At 30.7% G+C, this 25165-nt stretch overlaps 1 protein-coding gene and 1 long non-coding RNA gene across 6 annotated transcripts in view; one reads left to right on the forward strand and one right to left on the reverse strand.

The window, feature by feature from the left end:
• Positions 1–16188, reverse strand: part of LOC126837543 (uncharacterized) — a 37440-nt gene extending 21252 nt beyond the window's left edge. The window contains exons 1-3 of one of the 3 annotated variants that reach the window (XR_007685540.1): positions 15502–16188; positions 15129–15274; positions 14419–14564 (exon numbers count right to left, since the gene is read on the reverse strand). Coding sequence is in view for 1 of the 3 variants with exons in the window: in XM_050571485.1 (XP_050427442.1) it covers positions 14473–14564; positions 15129–15274; positions 15502–15623 (360 nt within the window). In the remaining 2 variants the exon portion in view is untranslated. Of the gene's footprint in view, positions 1–14120; positions 14565–15128; positions 15275–15501 lie in introns of those variants that run through there. The other 2 variants (XR_007685539.1, XM_050571485.1) reach the window with 2 other exon arrangements.
• A 293-nt stretch (positions 16189–16481) lies between these two features.
• LOC126837544 (uncharacterized) lies at positions 16482–24497 on the forward strand. 3 transcript variants are annotated; one of them, XR_007685541.1, is made up of 12 exons: positions 16482–16877; positions 16945–17023; positions 18151–18250; positions 19528–19641; positions 19757–19837; positions 20144–20338; positions 20429–20508; positions 20585–20704; positions 21688–21799; positions 22091–22897; positions 23313–23686; positions 23783–24495. It is a non-coding gene; the product is annotated as an uncharacterized LOC126837544 (long non-coding RNA). The 3 variants fall into 3 exon arrangements; XR_007685542.1 differs by lacking the exon at positions 20585–20704 and having other exon boundaries at positions 23783–24496; XR_007685543.1 differs by lacking the exons at positions 20429–20508; positions 20585–20704 and having other exon boundaries at positions 23783–24497.
• Positions 24498–25165: the final 668 nt, after the last annotated feature.

The following is a 25165-nucleotide window of genomic DNA, read 5'->3' on the forward strand; positions in this document are numbered from 1 at the left end:
TTGTGATAAGGAAATCCTAAAACCATCTAAAATTAAATTCATTATCGGTGTACTCCAATAGTAGAACGCGCGACTACTGCAGGGTTAAATCTTCAACTAACATTTCGATGGTGGCACGGCAAAAGGGTCTAAGCGACATATTTCATAGTTTTCAGGATGGCCACTAAACGTTCTTTTTGTGATTTTGCCATTTTTTTTTTTTTTTAAGTTCCCTATAACTTTTTTTTTAGTAAGAATTGGTAATTTTTCGATTGTATAATTAAATTATAATATATATGAATTATAATATATTTTTCTAACCAATAGTATAAGCCGTGTCACCATCGATTTGGTGGATGACCGCCACCGCGATTTCGTGTGTTAAGTGTCTTCCCTTTGTCAGCAATCGTTATCAGTGTCCGGGGCTATGTGTCAATGGCCGCCGCGCCGGTATTAACCCGTTCATGTTTTGCATACAACTTAAGAGGACGCCACACCGGCCATTTCTAAGGAGTAAAGTATAGGCAATTTTTCGAAAAGTCTTAATTTAGAGTTTGAACTATAATGCATACTTATTAACACAGTACTTAAGATACTTTGTTGATCGCCATTTTTTTTTTGTCAGACTATCACAGTCATTTCTATAGGATAAATTACAATTTTTTCCCTTCAAAACTGCTTTGCGCGAATTTATTTTTCTCAGGCTTCATATATAGTTAAGGAATGAAATGTATACATATTATTTATAACAAAATTATCTGTGTTCCATCATCCGTATTTTTGCGATATACCTAATACAACCAACGCTATATCATTTTTAAAAAAGTCAAAAAGTCCTTTCTTAAATAATTAATTATTCATTAACTGGTTAAAATATTAAAAAAGGGCGACGGTAGAACACAGACAATGCTGTTGTCTATATCTTTTATGTAAAAATGTAGTTTCTTAGCTTTTATTATAACCTTTGTAAAATTAATCCGCGCAAGGCGGATTTTTTAAGAAAATAACGGGTGTATGACGTCCTCTTAACGTCAAAACGCGGTAGATGTACCGGGCAATTTATAACGCCTCCATGATACGTACGGTACTCGATAAAGCATAAAATATACTATGAATACGTCAGTCGTGTACTATTTGTAGGTGAGGTAGTACCGTGGATTTATCCGTTCTCACTTTAATTAAAGTCTCTACTTCAATAGTTACGCCGACTGTCCAACTGCCCACGTGTATTGGACAATTATTAAATTTGCATCCCTTTTAAAGAACAAAACGCTAGAAATTATTCTCTGTAAAGGCTTTTGTTTAATTTTAATATACTCCTCGCTATTATCTCGGTATCGCGTCACGGCCATATACGGCCTCTGCTAAATGATTGAACGCATACGACGGCTTTATTAACTTTACCGCAAGTTCAATGTGCATGCTGTATAAAATGAATGCACTGAACGTGTAAAATGATTCAAACACACATAAGTTATTCTCTGGAATCAGTCGAGTTGAATGGTATAATACAGCGAAGACACAATCGCATACACAATTCCAAATTATTTTGGAATTATTCAGATACTATGTACATTATAAACTCAAATACTAGTATACAACCTAACCTGACAATATTTCAGCCAGATAATACATCTATATGTGTAGTATAATGTGTTGTATATTATTATAACTATTATACAGAGGGCAACCATATGTTTTTATTTTACATTAGTTTATACAATCTGCATTTTGTTAATGCAATAAGTAAAACTAATGAATTTATATATTTATAAGACCGATTTTTTTTTTTGGTTGATAGAAGAAGTTACCCGGCGGCATCACTTCTAAACTTGAATTAAATTATTTATTAAAACCTAATAAGTACAGCAAAGAATAGACCAGAACCCTACAATGAATATTAGTGCATATATTGCATACTTTTATACGTGCATACATGCAAACATGTAATGCGTATTGTTATTAATATTAATACGATTACAATTTTCTAAATTTTTTTGGAAAATAAAAAAGTGGATATTTCATTGCCTAGGTTAAGTTAGGTACGTTTGATTATTTACAATTTTTTTTTTTTTAAAACAAGACATGACCGATGTTTTTATTATATTGGGTGGCCGGCCACAGACTGTTAGGTGGCAATGACATGTGATGGTAGAGAGAGGAGTCGCATCGTCGTTTGTTTTTATCTTTCGTACTACTATTGTAAAGAATTAATAAATACAAAATCTTAAACATTGGTAGTAGAAAAAAATTTCAACGAGAAGAAAAAAGATCTATCTACATTATATTAATATATTTATATAATATAACAATAACAAAGGGAACTAATCACAGATTAAATAATTAAAAATAAATGTCTAGCCAATGACCGGTGCTGTTGATGTTTTATACTCGTATTTCAATAAAACAAAAAAAATATATTATATTGGCGTATAAAAATTTAACGTATTCATAGTATATTTTATGCTTTGTCGATTACCGCACGTATCATGGAGGTGTTTAATATCAAATTTGTGAGTGAAATTTAAAAACTCCCTGCATTATTTAACTACACGATTTGAGAATATCCAAGAAAGGATTCTGTGGACATGACATGGTGTGATGTGTCAAATGTAGTCAATTTACCTGGTAACTATTTTTGTACAAATCGTTTAAATTTAAATTCTCAAATTTTATATTTACTAGTCTAAAAATAGGGCAAAGTCTTTATTTTTAACTTTTTGTACAAGTAGTAGTTAGTACATAGCAATGTCCTCTTCACTGGAACTCGACATTTTCGTGGTGAACTTCATACAAACTATGAAATTGACAGTGTACAACCGACTTAAAAAAAAAAAACAATCGCTTCGTGTTGGTGGACTTCTAGTCACTCAAATTGCACATATCTCATGTATCTCGTCTGAATCGCACACAAATCACATCGCGTGACAATCGCCTCGTGTGCGGCCTAGTTGTTTCAGAATTTTTGGAGTGTATTAATAATAAATTCTGTTTGAGTTTTTAAGGAAAGCATTTTTGAAGTTATACTTGTATTACTTTTCACCGCGTAAAAGTTTAACAACCATTGCGCCAGGTAATGTAGCTTTACATACATTTCCACCCTCCATCTATAATATAACATACCTATAGAATAACATGATAATATCATTGTTGATTGCTATATTTCGCATCGATGTACCTGATATATTTTACTAGTCAAAAACTTGCCTGGCTATTGTCGGCTAATTATCTATCGAGCATGACTGCACATCATAAGATAATTAACATTTAGGATCATACACAAATTTACAAGAGAAAGCTTGTATACATACAGTACTGCACAATACACTATTGTATTATGCACGATGCGTTGGAAATGGAACTTAACGGATTGCAGTATGTTAATATTGTTTATATTATATAATAATTAGAATCAAATACTTTTTTAACTTTATGTTATTTAAATTAATATTATAAAAAATACCATCTTGTGTAAACAAAAATTTTGCATTTTTGCTGCAACTTAAGTTTTGCATGGTGTAGGTTGGACCATTTCAATTAATGATAGTCTTAAAATTAAAAAATAATAATACATAAACAATTATCTTTTATTTTTTTAACTTACAGGTGCAATTCTTTTAATTTTGTAATTGTATGGTTTTTACACTGAATTAAATATAGTTTTTCCAATATAATATTTAACTTTTAAAAACCATAAAATAGTGCATGTTTCTACATATATAATACAGTCATTGTGTATATAAAGCATTGAAATGCGCAATTAGCGTCTCCAAAAAATAGTGTTTTTTTAAACAAATTTCCAAATAACAATTAAAGCTATTAATTCAATTTAATTGTGATTTTTTTTTTTTAATCGTACTTCAGATATTACATTACACATCTGATAAAAGTCACGTCAAATTATCTGACTTGTACATGCTTAAAAATTCTTTTGAATGGAGCACTAACATGAACTTTAAATAGCAATAACTTTTGAACTGTATGGTATCAAAAAGTGTTTTTAACATTTTTGTATTTTAAATATTAATTGCTAACAGAATATTCCTAAAAATTTAGGGGTTCCCGTTTAAATTTTAAAAGCTGATACCACGCATGCGCAAACTATTTGAGGTAATATTTTGTATTTCAGCCTCAAATGTGCATAAAATAACATATATTAACATCCAAAAGTTAAAATTTAAAAAAAAATCAATAACGGCTCTAAAAATTGACCGTTTTCTAACTTTTTAAACACCCTGTATGACTGTAGAGTATAGACATAATATTAGGGATGTACGGCTATAGTAAGATAAGCCTTTTTCTAGGTAGGCTTGTTCAATACAAAATTTACAATTTTTATAGTTATTTTACATTTTTAAAACTTATAAGAAAAACCATATAATACACCTTGCTTGTATGTTCCGTTTTTGTTCATTGTCTAATAGCTTAATTTGTATTAATTGTACCTATTAGTATTTAAAAGTTATTCCACTATAGTATTGAGACGCTAATATGGAAGTATAGAACGTTCATTGCTAGTGTACACGTATTATGAATATAATAATTTCTCTCGATTGTGAAAACTGTCAACACCAGTGTCACAGCGTTGAAGGAACTCAGTCGTAAATATATATGAATATGCATATCATGTGTTATGTCTTTATTTGCTAATTCTTAGTACATATGTGTGCATATCGACAGCAGACTAATGAATTTGTGTATGCATTTTGTAAGAATATATAGAATTGCATGCATACACAGTACACATAAAGTGATTGTGTATACAAGCCCTCAATGCGTGTAATATATGTAAGCTGAGGTTTTGACATCTCAGAAATATTATTTTTTTAGTAACAAAAAACCGTTTATATCAATAGGGATTCTACATACTACAGTCTCCTTCTCAAACATACATATTAATGATATTGAGATTTTATTAATATAGCACTTTCATCTCATCATTGGGATGATAATATTGTACAGTCGATTTACATTAGGTTCCAAGTAAACATTTCATAAAAATATAATATAAATAGGAATTGACATAATTTATATCAGTTATAAGTGGTATATCTGAAATAGAAAGTATGGTATACCGACGAGATGTTAAAATCGTAAACATCTAACGGTTCATCATTTTAATATTAAAAAAACTCTATTTTTTTAAGTACTGGTACCTAATTCAAGCATATCTTCAAATTATAAACTAAAATTATTGAATTTATTATTCATTTCTATTTTGAACGTTGTGAATACAACATATATGCCGCCACCCCCAACCCTCATCTCTTACCCCTATCTCCTATATCCTATAACATAAAAGTAACATCCCTATCCCCGTTCCCTCCCCTACCCCCAGTCCACCCCATCGTCATTTCCATTCCCATTCCCACCCTCATATAAGGACATATAAGGATAAAGAAGGATAAATATATATATATATTATGTATATATAAATATATATAGGATGAATTTTCGATGTCGGTGTCGGTTGTCTCTTATCTCTCTTATCTAAACAGATAAATCAGCTGTTATTTTTCGTTATGATAGCCGGTGTCGTTATGTTAACCGATGTCGATTTTCCGTGTGTGTGCCATAGAAAAGACATAAAAATGTCAAAAGCCAAGGGGAAGGGCAATTACCCCTATTCCCCCCCTCTGTTATGGCTATCTCTAGGTGACACGGTAAACCTTAAACATTAAGGTAATAACTCTGTTAAAGAGTACATTATTGGATCCAAGTCCAAAATTCTTCTAAAGTGAAGAGATCCAAGTTCCGGCTAGTTATATAATATTATTAATAACGCTTTGCTAGTCGGCTGCGGCATCGGGCTTCAGGCGGGTGACTGTTTTATGAAAACCCTATAAGACAACTTTAAACCTTTTCATTGATTTTTATCGTTGTTTAATAATTGTACTATATACAGATTAGCATCGAAGCTCTCAAATGTATCGGAGTTATATAATTACGCTGCCCTCACTATATGTTCCATCACTTTACTCGAAGTCTATTGTGGTGGTTTTTTTAAGTCTATACCCGTCTGGTTCCCTTTAACATATATATATATATATATATATATATATATATATATATATATAATCTAAGGCTATGTCGCAGCGTCAAAGAAAATACTCGGTTTCACAATTTTCCGACATTGTGCACTATCCACACTTATTGTCCGTATAGTATAATAATGTTATTTATGTTATATTTATGTACCTCTCGCCATGAGTAATTCGTTTAACGGCGCGAGTTATTCATTTATTTTCCGCGGCGTCAAACCTTCGACCCCGTATTATTATCAAATGTCCATACATAGCAAAAGTTATCGAGGCTAAACCGAATTTTTCATGTAGCAAGTCTATAGATTTGAAATAAACAAATAACAGTACAGTGGAGTCGGGGCATAGTGGGGACGGAGAGGTCACGGGTCTACAGCTTTTATCATAACTGAAAGTGATAAAATCACTTTTAAATAAACGCTTCCATGCGAATATGTGGATAGTATGTTCAAACTAGTTATAGCGGTTTAGAAGATATCGTGGGACCAGCAAAAATGTACTTAAAATATAATATTTAGTCTTATGCAGGGTGGATACGATACAAAGTAAAAAAACCCGTGGCGGTCAACGTGTTAAGTACATATTTTACCTTAAAGTAAGTACCCAAAAAGCCTAGGCCAATGACAAGAGTTGATCGATTTCAAACATTAATATGTTAGCTGTGTTCAATCTACTGCCAAGTTCCAAATAAATATTGTTCGGACTAAAATACGAAATGCAATGATTAACGATTGATCGAAACTGTGAATATTCTTTGCCGTTCAGTTGGTTATTTCATGCAAAATGCTTTTCTCGGGACTCAAAAATTCCTAGAAATAAAAATTAACATAGATTTTTTAGTTTCGTGACGCTTCTCGGCAAATTGGTCGTCGCAAAATCATATTCAATGCCAAAAAAAAAGACAATATCGAGTCGATTGGACGGGATCAGAAGTTGAATTTGTGTTAACCTGGTCGCATTAGAAAGCTTTGTGAAAGAAAAAAGTAGTATAAGCATAGTGGGGACGGAGAGGTCACAGGTCTACAGATTTTATTATAACTGAAAGTGATAAAATCACTTTTAAATAAACGCTTCCATGCGAATATGTGGATAGTATGTTCAAACCAGTTATAGCGGTTTAGAAGATATCGTGGGACCAGCAATAATGTACTTAAAATATAATATTTAGTCTTATGCAGGGTAGATACGATACGGGTTGATCGTCTGTCTATAAAAATGTATTCCATAGTTACCCATATGTCGTAATTAACAATATAATAAAAATATTTTCATTACCTGTTGACTGTTGATTCACACACACATAGCAACCAAGAAACTGACTACGGCCAAAGTGTAAATTTACCCTATTTTTAGGGTTTTTCCTTAATAATAAAAAAATTTGACTACAGATTTTTGAGAAAATTGTAATGTTATAGTTCCATTTTAGATCTACCTTTGGTCTAATTTTCAGATCTAAATCTCTAAAACTTTGCTTGAAAAAGTGAAATAAAGAAAAAAATTCTATCCCTTCTAAGGGAAAGAGTTTATGATATTTTTTTGGTTTGTTAATGTTTATCGATAGTACTATGTTTGAAGAACAATTCATATAAATTTGGAACATTTTCGACTATTTTTAAAAAAGTTATAGAGTATTGTAATTTTAAGTTGAAAAATTTGTAAATTTTTTAGGTGTTTTTCTCGATATTGATGAGGAAGGGGTGACTTTTTTTAATTTTTGGCCCGTCCAATAGAGTACCTTCCAGGTATGATTTCTGATCTATAGAGTTGCTACATGAAGAAATCGGTTCAGCGGTTAACGAGATATCGTGGGTCCAGATACAAAAAAAAAAAAAATTCAAAAAAACATCATTGTAAAAACAATACCTTCTCAGCTCCGCATCGAAGCTAAAATAAATCATCATTAACCATTTCTCCAGAGCAGTAGAAACGTTTCCTTTTGATCATTTTTAAGTTGTATTATTAAAATTTAAGGTAAAAAAATTAAACTGAAGATAACTTAACAAATTAACTGACAAGCTATATCAGAGCTTTTGAGAGTAATAATTATATGAAACCGAACATAGGAATGTGAGCTCCCCCTCCCCTCACCCGCAGGAGTAAAGAGGATTTTACAAAAACAGTATTTATATTTATATATATGTATACATGTAAATAAACTATGGCTAATGAGGGGAAGTCATGTGATCAACAATTGGTTCTGAGTTCAAACCACTCAATGGTTCTGTATTAAAAAAAAATATATAATAATAATAATAATAATACAAACAACACTGCTACACTAAAAGCACCACGACTTTTTTTGTTTTCAAATAGTAACAATTGGAATCAATATTAAAAAAACCAACTGTATACAATTTTTAAACAATATAATGCAAATCCATACATATATATATATATATATATATATATATATATATATAAGACAAAATAATTAATTTACTGTACTTGAGCACTGAACTTGGCCGACCCCATATAGTTAGGAGTGTAAGGCGAATATGATAAGTGCTCATTGTAAATGGGCACAAGTCTGATTAAAAAGACCACCCGGTGACAACTTCTTTACTGTATAGCTGTGACAAAAATGTCAGTTGCACTTGCGTAGTTATTAAACACCGTATTTCTATACAGCTTAGATGTCAAAAAATAATTAAAAACGTCAAAGTCAAAAAGTTGGGTATGGATATTGCAGAACGTGAAGCATATATTATTAGAGTGTTATAGAAATATTGGGTCGTTAATACGGCATTTAAGAATCATTAATAATATAAAGCCCCGACATTATTGGTCATAAAAAATAAATATAGATTAAATTATAAATTATAATGTACATAAGATACCATAATATATATCGTATATATACAGTGTGTTCAAAATTAAAGGTAACTTAGAATATTTCAAACGTGTGACCTTAAATTTAATTTTTTTCGTGAAATTTGGAACATAAAAACACATAGTTACTAAGAACATTTTTTTTTTTACATACTTTATTTTGTCACTTGCGCACTAAAATAACATTTTTTTAAACGGAAACCCCCTTTAAAGTCGTTTAAGTTACGCACACACTACGGCGGTAACGAATACCGTTAACCTGCACACACTGCCAGCGACAGGGGTAGCGATTTTTCAATATTATATCTAAATAGTAACATATTATATGTGTACACTATATACCTTCCGGAATTTCGACACTATCTGTATGAGATATGGATTTTGATCCTCATTCTTTGTTGTTATTGAACTATACGATACTAAGCAGAAGTCAACATTTTTTTTATCTAAGAGCACGAATTAAGATAATTTATTAATTCATGCTTAAAAGTAACACTGATACTCGAAAATTTCATGAAAATTAAATTTTTTTCGTCAATAATTTGCCCTTGTAATACAATAATCAAGTTGAAATAGGGAAATTGCATGTATTTTAAACGGCAAACTTCTCCTCGTTACAGGGAATGATTAGGATCGGATTAGAAAGTTCAAAGTTGGCTTCAAAATTTTTTTTTTTTTTCGAATCGAATGGGAGGGGCGGCACAATTGAAATTCGAAAATCGTGCAAATAAGTACCACCCTAGTGTATACACTTAAAAAAACTTAAAATTTTACATTAATTCTATAAGTATATAGTTTTGATATGAATGCGTTAAAGCTTTCGTGGATTGATATATCGTTTGAAAAAGTTTCTGATATATCTACGTCACTAGTTATATGCCGACGTTTCGGACTCTTCGCAGAGCCCATCTTCAGGGCAATAATGGTCTCGACTGTTCAGCTGCCGTGGCCATACTCATTTGCATATAACTAGTGACGTGGATATATCCGAAACTCTTTCAAATGATACATAGTTCTGTTCAATAGATACAATAAAAAAAACACTTTTTTATAAAATTATTCAAACATACGTAACAACAAAAAAATGCCATTTTTAAAAAGTGACTTTGCTGGTTTTTTCTGTACCCTCCATTTACATACATCTTAATTCAAATGTACAAATGTACATAAGACACGGTGGGGTAAATTTTTTAATTTGTCAAGAGTAGACGCCGCTGTCAGACGTCCCGGGAAACTCGAGTGGCTAATACTTTAGTTTAGCTTCAATTTAATACTGTGAATGCAGCCAGGCGCTCACACAAAAGCCTTTTAAACTATCCTAACGTGTTTTTAATAAGTGCTTAATTATTTTCGTCCCTTTGAATTGACATGTCGATGGGAAATGTTTACTGCGACGGTCTTTGATAAGCCGCGTGTCAGGCCCATGCTCTTTTGTTTCTACTAAATAATTAAATCGCTTCCGACTGTTGTAATATCCTACAACACAAAATAAACGGATATCGATTTTATAACCGTACAGCCGTCTAGTGCGTATGGTATTTACATCAGGGGTGGCTATAGTAGTTTTAATGTGTAGCAAAAAGTAGGACTAAAATCAGTCTGCTAAGATAGAAGAAAATAATCATCGTTCAATATATCGTGGTGATAGGATATCAATGATAACAGTATTTTGAAAAAATATTGCTTTTAAATTCGATAAAATATAATATAAAATGTATTATTATTAACTTGTATATAAGGTATATAAGTTTTAGCTATTTATTTGTATTAATTAACCACAATGCCTAGCTGTTTTATTTGTTCAACAATAGACTTTTTACTTCGCTCTTGCATACAAGCTAGTATAGGTATGTATTTCATCTCTTTATATTATTACTCTATGGTCGGCACCCACTAAATCAGTTCTAGGGGTATATCTAAAACCCGGGATGGAATGACAATTTTTCCATAATGCAGTGTACCCACTAGGACAAAAATATATTTTTTTATATATCACATATTTTATTCCATAGTCTGACGGGACTTAGTATATTTAAATAAATACTCACATTTAAATGATGGGACTTGAATAATATTATTCTAATAACCCCCCTTGTACATTTTATCACATACCTACCCGATAATAGTATTTCAATAATTATGCGTCATATTATTTATTGTCTAATGAATGAATAAAACAATAATGGATGAATAAAACAGTATATTTATTTATAATGTTGTATTATTTCATGAAAATGGACAGTTTGTTTTGCGATTTGGCCTATCTTTCTTATCTTAAGAATGCTGAAATATTTTGTCTAATTTTTTTAATTTCATTTAACTAAATTTTTTTTAGATAGCTCTTTTGTGTAAGAACCATAATGATATTCGTTAGTCATCGGTGTTAGTTGATTTAATTTCTACCCCATGACTCTTTAATATAATATGTTCAGTATATTTTTAAAATTAAAAAAAAAAATTGCCTACAGTTTTGGGTTAATGTAAAATGTACTTAATTAGGTTTTCAATGACAAGACCAAAATATTATGTTTACAGTATACACTGATTGCAATTATACGTATAAAAGAATATTTTGTTGTTATTAATTTAATGGTTTTTATCTTTAATTATTAAACACAAAAATGTAGTCTTTTCATAATGAAGTGTAAGACCATTGTTATAAAATCATCATGTAGTGTCATTAATATTATAATTAGCATTATGATTTATGTTACAATATCGTATAATTTAAACTAAGTTAGACTTACTGTGACTTCGACAAAAGTAAGGAAATATACCTACTCCACAGTATTCCAGTTGCTTACTAAGAAACTTGAGAAATTCACTAACGGATAAATTCAGTGCTGCGCGTGTACTTCATTAAAAGTTCCAAATTATAAACCTAATATGATTGAATTGGCTTTAAGCGTACAACCGAACAAATCACATAAAGCAATTATTCAAGTACTTTAGTCTTAAATTTATTCGAATTAATTATTTTGAAAATTTTTCGAATAATTAAATTTGAAAAAGTTATTCGAATAACTTTCACTCGAATAACGTGTTATCTAGATGATTATTTGGATAATGTTTTATTCGAATGATGCATGACACAACAATACCATATTATTATAAAATAAGTGTCTTGATATGTGTTGTTATTGGATTTGCAACGTATTTCTACCTGTCGCTGTGATTTTTCTTTTTTCCGTAATCTCATACTTTTGCATCATCATGCAAAACGAAAAGTTAAGTGGTTATATTAATAATAAATAACTGTTACTATTATATTTATTTTATTATTCATTTTTTAGATATTATAGAACTTTAAAATGTATCCTGTATCTTAAGAACATCTATTATACACGTAAACACCCACATCATTTTTGGGGGGCTCAGTGTAATGTCGGGTGTTCCTTGGCTTTAGTGGTTCGTCCCGAAGGGATCCCCTACGACCGCGGACCGACTAGTAGCACTGGGTGCTAATTGCGGGCCGGGGAAGGTGTGTCTCAAGAAGAAGTGACCTGTTAAAAGGCCACTTAACGGAGGGCTCTACGTCACTTTAGTCGCCTTTTATGGCAGGTGTGAGGCCTTTGGTAGAATTCTTTCTTCCCTGACCACAGGGATAATAGTGTAATGTCACTCATATTGAGATAATTAATGCAATAATGAATAATGAAAGAATTACACTCATGTGATGATAAAAAATAATCACTATTACAGCTGCCGCGCTGATAATTTGGTAAATCAGCCACTACCCGCCAGGTAAAAGCTTAGACGCCCCCGCGCCTTCGTCACCCCAACCACCGACGCCGACGGCGCGGCGAGGGGGCTGAACGCAGACACCTCCGTCACCGCCACTATAACCGCCGACGGCGAAGGGACCAGACGCAGACGGCGTACACTGCCGTCCGACGAGTCACGAGGCTAACCGAGACCGTAACGCCGGCGACCTACCTAACCTAACCGTATATAACTTACCCCTAACAGATCGATGACAAAATATGCATTTTGCCTCGCGACGTTTCGCAACGCTGTGCAACGTTAAAGTTTATCAGCCACTACCCGCCCGTCCGAATCAGAGACGCCGCCGCCGACAGCGTACAGACAAGCAGCAGACCATGCCGCTGTCGGCCGACGAGTAACGATACTGGCCGAGACCGTAACACCGGCGACCAACCTAACCTAACCGTATTTAACTTCACCTTCAGAAGAGCCGATCGATGGCAAAATATGCAATTTGAACATTTTGCTGCGCGACGTTTCGCTACGCTGTGCAACGTTGCACGGCTATGCAGGTCCTTGACAATTAAATGAAACGGCTACACTTCAAAACGTCACGCGACAAATCCCCGCCCAAAAAAAAATCGCCTCTCATTGACGCCAACATTAACAAAATGTGTATACAATACACAACAACTAATGATATTTATTGTGCGGCCAGCATCACATATTATTAAGGAGTAAATAGTAATGACCCATCTCATTTGACCATATATATATATATAAATATATATATATACATATAAAAAAAATGATCTTTTAGTCAAGTAATAATTATTGTATAATATACAATGTATATTGTTTATAGATCCTGACTTTTGCGGTCCGGTTACTACAGTTAATTTGATTGACAAACGGTTAACGCCAGGTAAAAACTGAAAACCAACTGTCGTCTGTCGTACACGGTACACATAATACACTTATACTAGTATTGATTATAATATTATCGTTATCACTTGCCGCCTATCGCGTTATCAGTTAAAAAAAAAATTGTTATCTTAACCCGGTCCGGGTTGGTCCGAGTTACAAAATAATATTTTACGTGTCGGTCCGGTCCGGATAAGTAGTATTTTTCAATTTCATGGTCCGGTCCCATTTTATTAGGACCGCACAGACCTCTAGTGCCTGGGTATCATTAAAAGTGTTGATTCAGATGGTGCTAGTGTAAATTCAATGGAAAATAGGAAGTTATTTTATTGGTGGCGACTGAAGGAAAATATTATGTTTTTTAAGTAGAATGACATGCTAATGAAAATAAAACCACCACAGCTAGTGAGACGGTAACTAATTTAAAATTGAAATGCACTAAAATTGTCCATACTTCCAAAAAATCTACAGTTGAACTAAGCTGTGAACATTATTTATTAAATCAGTTTTATACACCTCAACCATATATTTTTAGATGTTTTAAAACATTTTCAGTTAAATACAAATGTTTTAATAAATAGCTGTTCAATTCCTATACAAAATTTTTAAAAAAACTCTTTTAATAAAAATACCTCATTAACAAACAAATAGAAGCTTTAAATACAAATATAATAAATAATACAATTAAATTTATATTATAATCACCACTTGCCTTTCAAAAGAAGACTTGTAACTTCTTTAATTTTAAAAATATTTTCTACAAATTTGTATGTTCCTACCAAATTGTTTTTTTTAATATCAACTAATATTACTAATATGCTATGGTTATGACCTAATTAATTTACGCCAATAATCATTAGTCCTTACAATATATAATACACAGGATATATTTTTTACTATCTAGAACATATTATTGATATTAATTTTACAAATATCCTACCGTTAAAGAGGGTAGGGACAGCATTATCCGTTAACCTGTTTCTACGATTAACATTCAGGACCATATTTTTGTCTTCAAAATAATCTTTAACAACAACGTTTTTGTCAGCCACTTCGGGGACACCATTCTCAATCCACATCGCACGTCTAGAACAATAAAAAGTATATCAGTATAAATACGTCTTTATGTGATGTATTACATAATTAAATATTTTAAAAAGGTAAGGCATTAACAAACAAATAGAAGCTTTAAATACAAATATAATAAATAATAAAATTAATTTTATATTATAATCACCACTTGCCCTTCAAAAGACTTGTAACTCTTTAATTTTAAAAATATTTTCTACAAATTTGTATGTTCCTACCAAATTGTTTTTTTAATATCAACTTTTGAAACTAAAAAAAGGTAACGTTTATGTTTTATTAAATTAAGAATATTTTACCTAAAGTGTTGACTAGTTGATAACCAGTTTTGAACCACTTTTTTTCAAAGTTATACAAGTTTAAAAGTTAGGGCGGAAGAAGAAGTATGCGCAAATAAAAATAATACTACTAATATGCTATGGTTATGACCTAATTCAGTTACGCCAATAATCGTTAGTCCTTACAAAAATATAATACAAATACAACATACAAATATATTATACACAGTATATATTTTTTACTATCTAGAAAATATTATTGATAATAATTTTACAAATATCTTACCGTTAAAGAGGATAGGGACAGCATTATTTGTTAACCTGTTTCTACGATTAACATTCAGGACCATATTTTTGTCTTCAAAATAATCTTTAACGACAACGTTTTTGTCAGCCAGTTCGGGGACACAATTCTCAATCCACATCGCACGTCTAGAACAATAAAAAGTATATCAGTATATAATACTTTATGTGATATATTACATAATTAAATATTTTAAAAAGGTAAGGCATTCTTGTCATGTGCTGTCTACCGCTGTCTTATTAATATCCAACACTCAATACGCAGCCAAACGGTCTCCGCATTTGATTAAAAATAGCGAATTGCAGAAGTAGAAAGAAGACAATAAGAATACCGAAGTTAATTTAAATATTCTAACCTTTCAGAGTCCTTCGGTAACGTGAAGTGACTAATTACATATTTAGCTGAATGAAGCGAATTTCTATTCTTACAGTATTTCACACCACATTTGCGGTATGAAACACTTTTTGAATTGTTCATAATTGAAATAAAAAATCGCACAAACAAACCGGTGCAAAAGTTAACAATAACAACAAATAAATATATTAGAAATTGAGAAATGTATTAATATTTAATTGGGCATCCGGCATTCGCCATCGCCCATCTGTAGACTATAGGTACATAAATTAATCAATACCGCACGAGTGTGAAACTTCAAACTATAGTACGTTTCACGGAAACTGAGACTCGACTATAGCGCGCCCGGGCACTAAAATCAATACAGCTACTCAACATGATATAGAGTGTAGGCTATTGTACACAGCTAAACGGATTTTAAGTATTCAGTCGAGTATAACACGATCAAAATAATAATCAATAAATACCGTAGGCAAAATAATAACGGACATTTCGTACGCTATTTTGTTATAATAATATGTGGAATTTTATTTTTGAGTATAGGTACGTACGGCTCGCAAGGGAGCATTACGATAAGAAAATAAGTTACGAGTAAAATGCGAATATAACATGTACAATAGGCACTGCAATAAAAAAAAATTAAAACAAATATAAGGAAAAAGTTGAGGTATGAGGTTTATAAGGTGTATTGGTTAAAAAGTTTTATAAATAAATTCGATATTTACGTATTGCAGTGCAATATTCAATATTTCAATTGGTTTTGCTGTTTACCGTCAGCCCGCTCATATTTGAAAGTCAAAGAGTATATCATTTATTTTAACTATGTCACACAATACTCGTTACCAGACCATAAAAACAATTTTTAATGTTTATAATTATTTAAAAAAATTATGAATTGAAAAATATATATTGAGTTCAGTGTTTTGGCCCATAAACCTATAAATAAAATTAATTAAATATGTTAAATATTAAAATTTCGTTATCGGGTATTATCATGTTACTATTTTTCCGTGATATTATATTTTCTTCAATGCCATACCTAACAAATATCTCTGTCTCTTTATAACGATATCGATCTCTCTCTCTACTCTCAGTCCATTTCTTTATAGGTCTATGTTTTGGCCACATTCGGTTATCAAAATCGTCGTCGATTGACGATTAGTGTAAAATGTAAATGAGCCGTTTAATAAATTGTCTTCAGCTAATAGCCATTGATTAAATACATTTTGTATTTACCTACACAGCTACCGCCTACTATAAGTGGCTTTAGCTGGCCTTTAAAGTACAAAAAAAAGTCGTTAAATTTTCTTTTTACAGTGTATTTGAGATACGAATTAACGCGGGTAACAACTAAAACGCAATTATTTTTCGGACAAGGTAATACGTTTTATCTACAATAAACGTTCGAAATTCCATCGCATCATTTCAGTTTTTTGATTTCTAGATCCAAATGCATCGTCCACGTTTATGATGACTTCGTCGGTCGATCTCTTATACTAGAAAACAAGAAGCGGCATTATATGGTGAGTAAAATGAATCTAATATTGTGTAAATTGTTTGTATGCTCGGCTAAGTGCTGTTTTTCATTTCAACGCAACACTTTTTTTTGTCCGCTTGATAACCGATTGTCTATTGACTGTTTAACGCACAACTGTATCCATCTTTATAATATTTCTCGAATTTGTTTCCAAAAAACTGTTATTTTTCTAGTACAGTATTTGATTAGGCATTGCAAACAATTATTAGTTTTAACTAGCCTATAAATTTAATGATAAAAATCTTAACATTTAAAGCGTATGTATTTTAAAATATAAATTTATGATAAGTCCAAGCTACTGCATCAACTATACTATTATATTTGTTTCGGTGACATAATTACTAACGTTACAAGAATGATAAATGTATACTATAGTTCCATTCTGTAGAGTAGTCTATGGCAGTCCATCATGTATAGTAAACTTGACACATAATATTTTTGTGATTTTCAGTCAAAAGCATTGTCAATTTATTTTAATTAAATAAAAATTAGGATAATATAGTAACAAATATTGACGAATCCCCAAGCATCTCTGCGTGTGTCATACATACCTAATAACTAATATAGCTAAGTTTTTGACATTTGTTTGCTTTAAGCTTATTCTAAGTTAGACAATATGTTGATGACTCGGAAAACTATAAAAAAAATGATCAGCGTGACTGGAAATGAAACACTTGTATCTTGCCTGCTGGGCAATTAATCTACCACAGACTTTTCGACACAATCTTCATATCTTTGATTCTTTATAGCTTTGTAGTTACTAAGTTTGTTAGTAGTTAACCCAATTACAGATAAACAACTGCACACTATATAATATGTCTTACACATTTATATTGTATTTTACACTAAAGTTTACCTAGAAGTTATAAACCATATTATTAAATATGTACAAACTGTATAAGAAATACCAAGAAGCCACCATTTTTTATCAAAATCAACTCGAGCTTTAGTTGTATGATATTATGAATGATTATAATGTGCATATAATATGTGATAATTTGATACCTACTTGACATTACTTGAAATTTATAGAAGTTTCATAAATTCAATCATTATAAATAATAACATTATTATATAACCATAAATAAACTTTGAATTTTTGTTTTTTTACAGATCAAAATCACATTCAATATACATTATAATTTGATTTAACGGACGCGACTGTAAATTAGTAATAATATTGTGCACGAAAACAAACACAAAAATCATCATGGTTAGTATTTATTGTTGAAAGTTAATTAATTTAAAAAGGTATTGCAGGAAGTTAATGCCAAACCGTTAAATAAGTATTCAAACAGATAATAATAGGAATAATTTAAACTAACCCTTAACTACTTACAATATTGAAAACCCATAATATAACGGTAATTTTATAATATCCTAGTATTGTAGTTGGAGATTTCTAACATTAAATTCAATTGCTTTTTTTGCAAACAATATTTGTTTATATTTTGGTTCTTGTTCATTTAAAATGGTTATTGATGTACAATAATATCAATATTTATAAATGGTTGGGGTTTTTCAGTGGTGGTCTCTAGGTTCTATGTAGTTGGCAAGCAGATATCAAATTATGATAATGACCATTAGCATTACTTTCCTTCCTCACAAAATCACCTACCACTGTAAAAAGATAATCTCCTAATGTAATAATGATAATCTACCACTATTTAAACTGTATAAATGGTCATTCGGAAATCTTTCTTTGGGAATACTCACTCGACCGCAAGGTACTCAGGTTTTTGAAAGCAATTGATTAAGACTAGGGATATTATTCGACCGGAGTATAATTCTGAGAAATACTATATAATTTGAGTACTATTTGTCAACCAAAGATTTGCACCCTTATTATTTCCATTTTATTATTTATGTACAAAAAACTAATTTTTTACATTATTCTATTGGTGTAACACCTCAATAATTGTTTAATGGATAATTGTGAGTTTCTTCTTTACATTTTAATGAAATCTAACACACAACTGTCATGTTAATGTATTAATTGTTTTAAGTCATACAATACTTATAATTGTGACTGTGAATTTTTTTTTATCTTAACACAATGGTGTATAGTTTATAATTAATTTCCTTAATACGCTATTTACAAATTATAAATATATGTACGTATTTTTGATCCTGAACAGTTTAAATATAATTATGTAAAAATATCTTATTGGATTATATTGTTACGTTAAGTGAGAACACATACTTTTAGTAAACTATTTTCATTTTTTTTATTTACTCTAAGGTAAAATAGTAATGTGAACACATAATTTGACATTTTTATTAAAAACATCAAGGTACACTATTTTATTTAGGCTTCACAATCTATATTTTAAGTCCAGCAAACTTTTCAATGCATGCTATTGTTATATTTTTATATAATTATAAATATTCTAATTGGAAAGCATTATAGTTTTTTTTTTTTTAATGCAATTGTTTAACTCTTACAAACTTATTTTTTGATGTAGTCTAATATTGTTTTTATGTGATTAGGTGAATTTGGTCGAACCTCCACTTCTTGCTGTCGGTACTGAGGTCAGTGCCTAGTATAAAGGAGCATTTTGTGATGCAAAGATCAGGAAAACCTCAAAATCAGTAAAATGCAAGGTTAGTTTATGATATATATATATATATATATACATATACAGGTTTTGTGTTTTAGCAATATGTGCTAAATCAAAATTTAGTATGATCAAGAAAACATGCGTTTCTTTTTTTGTAGATTGGTGCAAATGTAATGAAAAGAAAGAGTTATAAGAAGGAACAATTCAAAAAATACAGGACTATTGTCAAAACACTGTTGGTACGACAAATTTCTAAAAGTTTTATTATTTTATTAGTTATTATTTTTGATATTTTAGACTTTTAAATGTATTCAATATTTATTTTTTATCAAAAAAATCTTTGTACAATTTATTTTTACTTAATTCTTAACTGTATACTAAATAATTTAAATAAACTTAGTTTAGCTGTTAAATAATCTTAATTGTTTAAACAATTGATGCTCTTTTTTATATTTCAATAGTTAGGTATTGTATTCAATGATTTTAAGTTTTAACAAAAGGTTTTATGTAGTGTGAATAATCTTATTTTGATTGATTTTTTACAGGGAAAGTGGAGAGGAAGACATTTTAGAAATGGAAGAAAAAGACATTGGTAACATGGTGTGCATAGAGTTCAATAACAAAAAAAAAGTCAGAGACAATTGGTTTCCCGGGTTAGTGCTAGCGCCTACTGCACAATTTGCAGTCAAAACAAACGTTTTGGAAGACTACTTGGTTCGTTCTTTTAAAGATGGAAAATAGTGAGTTGATGAAATAATTCTAATTGAATTTAATAACCTATTAATGTGTTTATTTTTATAAATTAACCATAACAACACTTCCATTTGCAGCTGTACAGTTTTGAAAAAAGAAATTACAGAATTTACAAAAGAAATAGCCCCCAAAGTAGAAAATCCTACTTTAAAAACGGGTATTTATTATAATTATAGCATTGTTATTTTATTTTTATAAATATCTTTTCGTTAATACAATTCAAATTTCTATAGCTGTTGAAAAAGCGATTTTATATCTGGACAAAGATGAACTTCGGCCACATTAGGACCGTGACTTACTGTTTGGACTCGAAAAAAACTGTGTCATGACAGTGAAGGCGTTATAATATTGATGTAAAAAATTAAAATTTAATACATTTCTGTTTGGTAATTAAGGCAGAAGTTAGTTAGTTTTCTTTATAAATTTTAGGTAATTCTTTTTTTGCCACGTTTGCAATATAATTTTCCATCTTTGTTAACATTGTTAGTCAAATAACTGAACCGCTTTTACAGATAATTCCGCTTTGACTTATCATGTTCTGTTATAATGCTACAGATTTATTTTTATCCTTTATCTGTTTACAATAAAATTATCAACATTTCTTAGAACTCCAATTAAGAATCTATTGAAGACCCTTTTGGGCACTATTATTCAATGTTATGGATGTCCGAGGGACACCTATAAAAACCAAGCACCCATGATTAACGACAAAAATGTTGATATGTACAAACTGTTCAAGGTATTTAATCAATATTTAATTTAGCCTAAAGTACACGTTAGCGTAAAGAGAATCTATTGAACATTCAATTGGGTGTTTAATGATTGTCAGTACAGTAGCTGTTAATAAAACTAACTGATACAGTGTTTTATTATGTTGACACAATTTTCAAAATAGATTCGAAGAAAATATATGTTTGAATTGCTTTTGGTGTGTTATTAAGTTATACATGATAGATTGATATTGATTGATGAATCTTATGCAATGTTTATTATAATATCATGATGTGGCTTAACGGGTCTTGAAGGTCTAACTCTGCCATCATGAGATTGTTTCTAGATGAATTCGCTGTCCGGAACGGATTGTCAGTCCGAAGATGTATGCAAATTATTCAAACATTTTTTAAATTACTAAACTAAATGAAATTATTAAATTCGATTTATACTAGTATTAAAATAGTTGATATATTTATGGACAAATAAATTATCTTTAACGGGATACTTAAGTTTTAAATATATTTAAATAACTATTTGTACAGAAATTGTAACAATGATGTGTTATGTGTATATAAAATATAGAATTCAGTTGTCGTATTCTTAGTGTTTTATTATGTTTTAGGTTGTCATTAACTTGGGCGGTTTTAACAAAGTCAGTAAATGTTAACAGTGGATAACTGGCACAAAGGATTGGCCACAAACCGTGTTTCTTCTGTCAAACAATATTACCTACAGTAAGTGTATGTTTGTAATATTAAATATCGCTAGTATACCACGAACAAATAAACAATATTGTAATAAACGTGTAACTTTATTAAAAAAAGAACTACCCTTGTAAACTTAAAAACAATAATATAACATCCTGTTTGGAAAAAATCAATTAATAATTTATAAATGTTTTTATAAAACCGAAAAAATTAATGCACTTTGAATTTATACTTAAAAATTATTACAATACGAGTTATGATGTATGTGAAATTAATTTGATGAACAGCGAATGATAATAAGTACTTTGTTTGTACTAGGTATCTACATAGTATTGAAGATTTCTACCAAAAACTCGGCTGCTTGATGATAAGTCATCTTAGAGGAGTGAGATCTGGAAGCAGATTTAGTCGCAGTATCATTCATGATGTGGATAAAGCGTTACCCTCTAGCAGTTTTGATAAGAACAGGCAAACGACTATTGCCATTAAATTAGAACCTAAGGAATAAAAAGAAAAAATAGAAACTTTCATAAAGGAAGCCGATATTGTCAAAGAACCGGTGACACCAAAAAAACCTTCCAAAACTTTAAAAGTCGAAGACAAGGTTGCTTTAACTATGAAGAGTAGTGATAAACATGTTGCTAAGAAAGTAGATAAGAAAAAATACAGGCCTGAAACAATCGGAAAGAAAACGGAACCGTTTGTCTGAAAAAAAGCCTTTGAAAACCGTAAGGGTAGAAGAGAAGGTGGCAGCAACATTAAAGAACAACATTGAAATTCCACACAAAGTTGACAGAAAAAAAGAAAAGTCTGAAATCGTTTTGAAAGAAAAGGAAATGGCTACTGAGTCTGTGACTAAAAAGCCAAGTAAAACGAAAATAGAAGAAACAATTACTTGTTCTGGTAATAGTGCTCGAAACAAATCTACTGTTAAGAGTGACTCTGTACTGGCTGAATCAAAAGATCTTCCTAAGGACAGCAAGGTTAAAAAGGAATTTAAAGAAGCTACCGTTTAAAAAAAAAGGAAAATGATTGAGGAAAAACGCCATTATTTAAAAAATCCAAAGAGAAGCTTCTGCTAACCAAATTACAGCCAAACCAAAAATCGAAGAGGAACTACCAATGGTGAGCTATTAAAATACTTTTGTTAATAATGTGGGTTTTTTTTTAATGACTAGTCAAATTCCTTTTATATTGTTCAGTAATTTCAACTCACTAAATGTTCAAACTAACTAGGTATTTTATTGTTATGGAGATATCTGAAAAAGCAATAAACTTGTTTAAGTATTGGGTGGCTTTAATTTTATGTTTGAATATAATGAATTATCCAAATAATTTGGTTATCAATAAATAATTCAGGGATTCACAAAGAATTAATAGAATAATTCAAAAAATGCCATCAAACACTTTTTGTCTTAATTTTTTTTTTTTATTCATGAACAATATGATTACTAATCTGTAATTGATAGTTGTACACAGATAGTTCGTGATGTTTTGCCAAATTAATAATCGAATACATTTTATTCTTGTTTTTATTCAGTATTACCATTCGTTGTCGTCAACGCTGTCGTCCGAAGACGAGCAGATCCAGCTCAAGAAGAGAAGAATCGTTGATGACAAAAAACTGTCGTCGTTGCTGAAGAAACGGGGTGAAGAATCCAAACGTTGATTGCGTCATACACAAGCCTAGCACGAGCAAAGGGTTTTTCTACGCCATGCGCCATCAACCTTAACAGCAACCCGATCGCGAACATCATTTCTACGAGTCCAAATCGCCTTCCAAAACTGAGGCGGTAGCGGTTTGTACGAACCAAGTTCGTCTAAGGTTAATTTGTTTAGAACCCGAAAGCAAACGGTACAATCATAGCAAAATAACAATTCCTACTAAAGATGGTAAACCGCTGGTTACGTTCAGTAAGTATAACTTAAAATAATTATCGCTGATTATACCTAACCGTGACATACCGTTTGTTACGATATTAATGTTGACGTTTTTTTTTTCTATTTTAGCACCAGAGATGGATTCGGCTCAACGTCAAGCAGTGATTTTTTTGTATAAAATCAACAAACTTCAAAAAGATTACACCACGGACAAAGCACGCATTGTAGTGCTGGATCGCAGGAGAAAGAAGATCAGGAAACGCAAGAGGGAACTAGCAAAGAGAACAGCCGCAGTGAATCCGAACAAACAGTCGACAGCTGTTGCAACCAAATAATTCTCTCACCTAATAACAATACGTTTTTGTATTTAATGTTTTTAATAATAACCCCCTTAGTTGTACATAATTGTCAGAGTGGCTCCGTAATGACAATGATTTGTTATGAATGTGTAATGTGTTGGAACTTTCGCGGATTGAAATATCACATGAATGATTTTCGGATATATCTACGTAAATAGTTGTTTACCGACGTTTCCGACTCTTTGCAGAGTCCATCTTCAGGGTTATGTCACGACTATTCCGCTGTACAGTCACGACAGCGAAACAGTTGTGACATTACCCTGAAGATGGACTCTGCAAAGAGTCCGAAACTACCATTGACGCGGATATATCTGAAAATCATTCATGTGAATTGATTTGTTGTTAATATTAATATTATTTATTCATATTAACTAATTATTTTTCATGTTCCTCTGTAGTGTCGGTTAAACCGTTTTTTTTCATGTAAGCGCCTGATCTTACTAGACACGCTATTGTTGTATTATATTAAATAATAATAAAAATTGAGGCGATCAAATATCTTTTATCAAATTTTTTAATTGTACTTTATATTTTATCAAAATTTACTAGGTATTATATTTAGATAATATTTGGATAGAAATTTAAAAATGTATTTTTTACATAATATAACACCTGTTAATATCAAAACCAATAATAATTCTCTATCGAGGTATTGAAATTGGCGAATTAAAAAATTATACTAACTTACATTTATATTCATAAAAATTTAAATAACAACAACATAATCATAATATACGAATGAATAACATTTAACACGTTGATCGCCATGAGCTCTAAAATGAGATCTCACAAAACTTTGTCCTCACCGCCAAGGTTTTTTTTTAATTGTACTCAAAAAATGTGTGAATATTTTTTTCTCGGATTTTTTCAAAAATGTGTTAAGTATTTATAAAAAATGGTTTCTAATAAGTTTTTTTATAGTTTCAAGTTAAATAGAGCTGAGATTTCGCATTATATCTCGTGGCCGTAGGATATCACTTTTTTGTAAAATTATTGATATTACTACTACTGTGAGATCTTCAAATAAATATCATACCAAAGATTACCATTAAATGAGATCTTAGATTAAATCTCAACCATTTGTTTATTTTAAAATAAAAACTATAATTCTAAATTGATAACTTCAATATTATAACCCCAGTTTAGATCATCA

The sequence above is a fragment of the Adelges cooleyi genome, unplaced genomic scaffold (assembly GCF_023614345.1).
Source record: "Adelges cooleyi isolate 19-005CV unplaced genomic scaffold, UGA_ACOO_1.1 ACOO_flye_CR_arks_rails_tigmint_CR_PRNA_250, whole genome shotgun sequence".
In the NCBI taxonomy this organism is placed as follows: Eukaryota; Metazoa; Arthropoda; class Insecta; order Hemiptera; family Adelgidae; genus Adelges; species Adelges cooleyi.